This window comes from Photinus pyralis, unplaced genomic scaffold (assembly GCF_008802855.1).
Source record: "Photinus pyralis isolate 1611_PpyrPB1 unplaced genomic scaffold, Ppyr1.3 Ppyr1.4_LG6, whole genome shotgun sequence".
Taxonomy (NCBI): Eukaryota; Metazoa; Arthropoda; class Insecta; order Coleoptera; family Lampyridae; genus Photinus; species Photinus pyralis.
Window position 1 is genome coordinate 15929196 of NW_022170663.1, and position 5990 is coordinate 15935185.

General features: G+C 37.8%; 1 protein-coding gene across 1 annotated transcript; it reads left to right on the forward strand.

Moving 5' to 3' along the window:
- Window positions 1-3887: 3887 nt before the first annotated feature.
- LOC116173267 lies at window positions 3888-5488 on the forward strand. Its single transcript, XM_031490625.1, has 2 exons — window positions 3888-4801; window positions 4850-5488. The coding sequence occupies exons 1-2, from the start codon at window positions 4757-4759 to the stop codon at window positions 5213-5215; spliced, it is 411 nt and encodes a 136-aa protein (XP_031346485.1). The 5' UTR covers window positions 3888-4756; the 3' UTR covers window positions 5216-5488.
- Window positions 5489-5990: the final 502 nt, after the last annotated feature.

Here is a 5990-nt window from a genome sequence, read left to right on the forward strand (position 1 = left end):
CATGACATTAATTTACAAAAAAATCAGAATCCTCCTATCCTAACACTGTTTGAAATTGAAAAGATATTGCAAAAATATTTATAGCTCTGAGTACTGTTAAAAGCGTTCTTTATCTCTAAGACTTTCCTATGAACCGTCTATGATCTCTCTACATCCCTCAGGGATTCACAAATTACAAAAGATTATAAGCCTTTTGTGTCTGAGGATAATGTCTCCAATTTCAATGATCTAAGGAGACCAAAGTTTTATTTCTTCATAGCTTCTACAGGAACTTTAACACTTTATTTACAAACGTTACAAATCTTACAGTTTGTCAAGCCCACTCAAAACTTCTTCTAACCGCTGAAGGGAATTAAGAGTTCACCAACCCTATGCTCTTTAAGAATATTTAAAATCTCTTGGGGGTTTTTAAAGGCTCTTCGGCAACTATTGAGAATAATTAAAGCTTTCGTAAAAATCTTTCCCAATTTTCCTACGCTCCTCAATATTACTCAAAACTTAATATACTTTTCTATTCTTTTCTGCACCCTTGACACTTTTTTGTTAAAGTCAAAAGTTTTCAATTCCACAGTCTAAAAACGCCCAAACCGCAATTACATTTTTAGGAAAGTCATTCCCTCAAATTTTTCAAAAAGTGCACACAATAGGTTAATCGTGGTTTCCAACAGAGCCAATTTTATTTTTCTCTAAGAATGGGTTTAACCGTTTCCTCAATCGGATTTTGGGTTTCGTGATCCAAAATGATCGCTAATAGGCTAGTAGGATTAAAATTGAAACCGGATTTAAATCCTGCAAAAGGTTTTGGTTTAATGGCTTCATTTGTTAAATTCTGCATTGAATAAGGTCAAACCCATATTGTTTGGACCACCCGTTCCCATACTAGTGCTCATCGAAATTGAACAAATGTTGTATATCTATGAAAAGCTAGCTTTTGCCCTCGCGACTTCGTACAGGCTACTCCTGAGGTAATCTTTATCTGGTTAATGGTGGTACTTTACATAAATTGAGATTTGACCTGTTTTCCAAAGCCCTTGTAAAATCCAAATTCAACATGGCATCCCAACCAACACCCGAAGCAGCCCTCAAACACTGTTTCAGAATTGACCTACAAATACAAGTGTGGTTAGGGCACCAGACGGATCTACTCCTCTGGGGATGGCAGGCTTAAAAGTGACCGCGTTTCTACCTCCAAGAAACCTGGTCCACAGTCTCGTCTTTCCATAATTTTTTACAAATGCAACAAGGGGTGTGCAGGTGGTTGTAAATGTCTGAAGGCTGGCACTAAGTACTCATTGATTTGTGTCTACTGCAAGGGAAACTCCAACCAGATGCAATTGACGAACCAGAAGTTGATCAAGACCTGGACTGAGTATATGGGGCGACGAAAATTACAGACTTTGAGAAGCTGATGAGACGACGGACTTCGTATCGAAAATAAGAAACTTTGAGGAGCCGAGTGTCCCAACGCCAATTAAACATCGACGTCTGTAAAATTTGTGTACCAACCTACCTATTTTTCCCCCTTTCTTCATACTTTTAACTATAGGTAAATTTTGTTATTTTTATTATTATTCTTATTATATTGTGAGTATTTTACAAAATATGACCGTAAAACCGCAAAAATACCCATTCACAGGTACTAATAATTTTAGTATCCAAGGTTAGACCCTACATACACTACACTTTAACTCCCCACAACTTAAGCACACCTCCCCCGGGGGAGAAAACGTACGATAGTCATATTGAGCAACAAATGCAGCCATTAAAAGAATAACATCTTTTGTAGGGTGTAAATCAGGTTCTTCTGATTGAATGGTTTTATTCTAATGGCTTATAAAGTAGAGCAGCAAAGTTGGCGGAGAAAGATCAATAATTTTGGAATATTATTTTGCCTGGATTTTGATTATTAGCAGTTTGAAAGTTAGGATTAGCCCTTTTTGAAAGTTATGCCCTTATTTTTAACGTGGAAACATGAGGATGATGAATATTAAGGCTTTTTAAGTACAATAATAAATTATGTCAGTATCTCGTCAATTTTGGGATTTGAAATTATCAATACTGAGCAAGAGTTGTTTGAACTCCCCAATCGTTGTGGAGGGTTCACCATCAAAAATCTTGTTAACGTTGTAAATGCGAAAAAGGGAAAACGAATTTGAAAAAGAATAAGTTCAAGAATGATAGAGATGTTGCCAGCTCATCAAAAACGCCCAGTTATGCAGGAGGATTCGAGTCAGTGTTTGGCGATGATTCCAACCTCAACTGATCACCTTTGATATGTATTTGGGAAATTGGTATATGATAGCAGACTTGCACGAGTCGCGTAATGCAAGTCACAGAGCTCACGCGTTTGTATAATGTAATAGTTTTGCAATATAGTATATTTCATTAGGAGTCCGGAAAGCAGGCTTTTTCCGTGCGCGCGTGACAAATTCCCGTGTGAGGCGTAGCCGAACGCGGGAAGACATGCAAGCACGGAAAAAGCATTTCTGGACGTGTAATGAACGATATTTTTTATTATACTTCTTTTAAATCGATAACATAAAAAACAACAAACTCGCTAACATTTTTATTTTGTAACAGTTATAGAAAATGCGTTTTCATGGTTACACTCAAATCATTTCAAAGGCGATTTGTTTAATTAGTTTATTTCAGATAAGGTTGACGGAACGTCAAAAAATGTCACAAATTCTCAAAGAAGTTTATCTAAATATTCAAACATCTACGAATTAAAACATAAAATACTTACATATGAAACATTACAACGCATATAGAGTTCCTGAAAATTAGTTTCCTTCCCTGTAAATTTGTATTTTAAAGCAATATTTTGAGTATTTATATTCAGCGCACGGAAAGAATCAAAGGGACCGGGAAAAGTTTTTACTCACAATCGGTTAGTATTATCTGAATTCCTAACCTTCATAGCGGTTGCGAAGCGACTCATTACTCACCTTAGCCGGGAAAGTAAGCTGTCACTTTCCCGGCTAGCATCTGCATTTCCTTACCTGAAATGCTATTCATATTATCCTTATATGAAACTTATACTAATAGTGAACCGCCAACGACTAGCAAATTACGAAGAAGAACGAAACTATTTGCTATTGTTGTAAACATTAATGGTTACATTGGCGGTGTCACTTTATTGAGTTAAAGTTAAAGTTAAAAACACCTTGTTGAATTATATACTTTACCTTAAATGATCGATTGTGAGTAAAATAGTATACAAACCTCGCTGGTCAGTGGTTCATAACCAACGCCTCGCGCTTATACCTCACCTCCGCGCTTCGCGCGTCGGTGAGGTACCTTAAGCACAGCTTACTTACTATCCAGCTGCACAACTCTCTTGGCGGGAGCGGTTTGCGCCGATCTACGCGCGCAGTGCTTATGCCCCGCCTCTTGGGGTAAAAGACTGCATTGCCTGTTTTGGCGTGCAATCAAGCCCAGTGTTGCCACGTAGTAAATCAGATTTACTCACACTCACAATTGCTAAAAGTAGACATAACAGGCGCGTTTTTCAGTTTCAATTAGGCAATAAAATTTATTAAACACTTTCATTGCAATATTACGTAATATTGTACAGCAAATTCTAAACGTTCACATTACAATACAGCACAAAAATCACCTACTACGGTACTGTGAAGCGACCGTGCGATGAAAATTCGTTTAATCCGGCCCCGACTTTTACCCCAAGCGCGAAAAAGTGCGCACCATTCTATCTCGCTTGGTTGTGGACCGCCAGATCAAAGGCGCCGCTCGAGAGTTGCGGAGCTGGATAGTAAGTAAGCTGTGCCTTAAGCCCTCGGCGTAGGTAATGAACCACCTCCCAGCTCGGTATGTAATCTACTATTCCGTGCGCTAGCCTGGAAAAGGACAGATACCATTATTTCTAATACAGGTGTAAATAAGGTGATTTCAATGAAGTATAATAAAAAATGTATTTCAGTATCCTTCCGTTATATGTGTATATATCCAGGATATCTAAATACAAAACAACCTTGATCTATTCACCCTCTTCAATTCCGTGATGCTTAGATACGGTCATTGATTGCATGGTTTGCGTGGTTGTTGTTGCGGTACTATTAATCTTGCTTATGGATTGAACTGTAAGAAAGATGGCCATGATCAGCACCGTGATCAGTGTGGTGGCATGGTGAATCTTGCTTGGTATGGCGTTGGAATCCAACCCCAAATGACAGAAGCGAGCGATGGTGTTCCTACACTGTATGGGGATTTCAAGTCTGGGAAGGGTCGAGTTTTTCGATAATTCCATTGTAAATGCAGACGCTCCCAGAGTTGGAATGTGACATCCAGGTACTGCTGCAAAAGACATGAGGAGATCATTTACGCCTCTAAACTGTTCAGTAGGACATGTTTTCCATCAATAGTTATGACATTTACCGAGAGGGAATTGTAAAAAAAAAACTATTTGTGTGGCCCTTGGTAAAAAAGAGCGTCGATTGGCAAAATCAAACATTCAACAAAAATGCCGAGCGTTTTATTTGTACTACTCAATGGTGTGAATAAACTAAGACATCGATTTACTAGGCAAATAATCGGTGTCAATTGATTTTTCACAGTTTTAATAATTATTATGTCTGCCAGTTTAGCACTTAGTACCGTTATTAAAACAGCCACAAGAGCGGGACAACGCACACTTAATTAGGTTATCCGCTACTAGAAATAATAAAAAAACAAAAAGGTGATATAAACCACGATTCACAGTTAGTCGAAAGAGTTGCAGTGAGAAATTCGCGCATCGATGAAGTCAATTTGCTTAGTCTCCCTACTAGCGGTACTAATAAAGGTAAAATAATTCCAATTATATTGTCAAACTAAGAACGAGTGTTTTTAGTGCACAACGTGCAGCACGGATCCGTACACAGAATGCCTAGACGAAGAGAAAGTGAAGAAGGAGAACTTACATAATGTGACATTCGAGACTAATCCACCAATTGACAGTAAATCGGGCGAGTACTTCTTATGTGTATGGAAAAAGATAGGAGTAATGAACCATGATGGGGACGTTGACAGGGAACGGTTCAAGAAATTTATTGAGGAGGAGATACAGGGAGTGCGGCACGTTACACCTTTCCTACGTCAACTTGTCACGGCAAGTATATTGGATTGTGATTTAAAACGGGCCGAAGTTCCTAAAGAAACAGCCGTAAAGGTGAAGAATTGTCACTCTAAGATCATTGTTAACGTTCTTTCATTGTAATTAATTATCGTTATAGAAAATTTCCAAAGATAACTATAAGTCAGGTCAGTAGGATTCTGTACCCACTAAGGGTCGTTCCGTTTCACGTCAATTTATTTTGGAAATCCATCGTTTCAATAATATTATTCGCCGGTTTTGTCACGATAGTAAAGTTAATTGGAAGATTAATATTAAGCCTGAAGTACAAATTATTTATTGCGTTTACGCCAATTAACGTTGATGATTGCATCATACAATTGAACTGAAGTCTTCTTTTTGCACTTACTGTATATCATGGCGTTAAAAAATAAACATTGTGTTTCTTTGTTATTGTTATTCTATTTTCTAAGCTTTTTCCTTTCAGAAAAATGATGATCTTGGTCTTAGGTGAAAACATGAAATTATTTGGAGTTTTGAGTAAATGACGAGTCTGTAATAAGTACTGTAAATTTCATATGGTTACGAGGGGTAGACCACTGAGCAAAAGTGTGTACACTAGAATTGGCGCAAAGAGCAGTCACCTGGTGTCCAAAGGACAGCTCGAGCCTCTTTCTCATCTCTTAGTTAATATTCTCAATTTTATACCTACTGCTTACAAGCCGAAAATTTAAGACTTCTGCCTCTAAAATCAAATCAAGTGAATCTATCTACAAAGTAATAGCATCGTTTGACTCAAAACGCGCCGCCTTGCAAAGCTACTTCGCAAACTCGCTTTCCTCGCAATTGTTAAAGGTGCACGGATTATATTTTCGTGAATTATTTAAAGATTGATGGCATCATTAATACTTAATACATA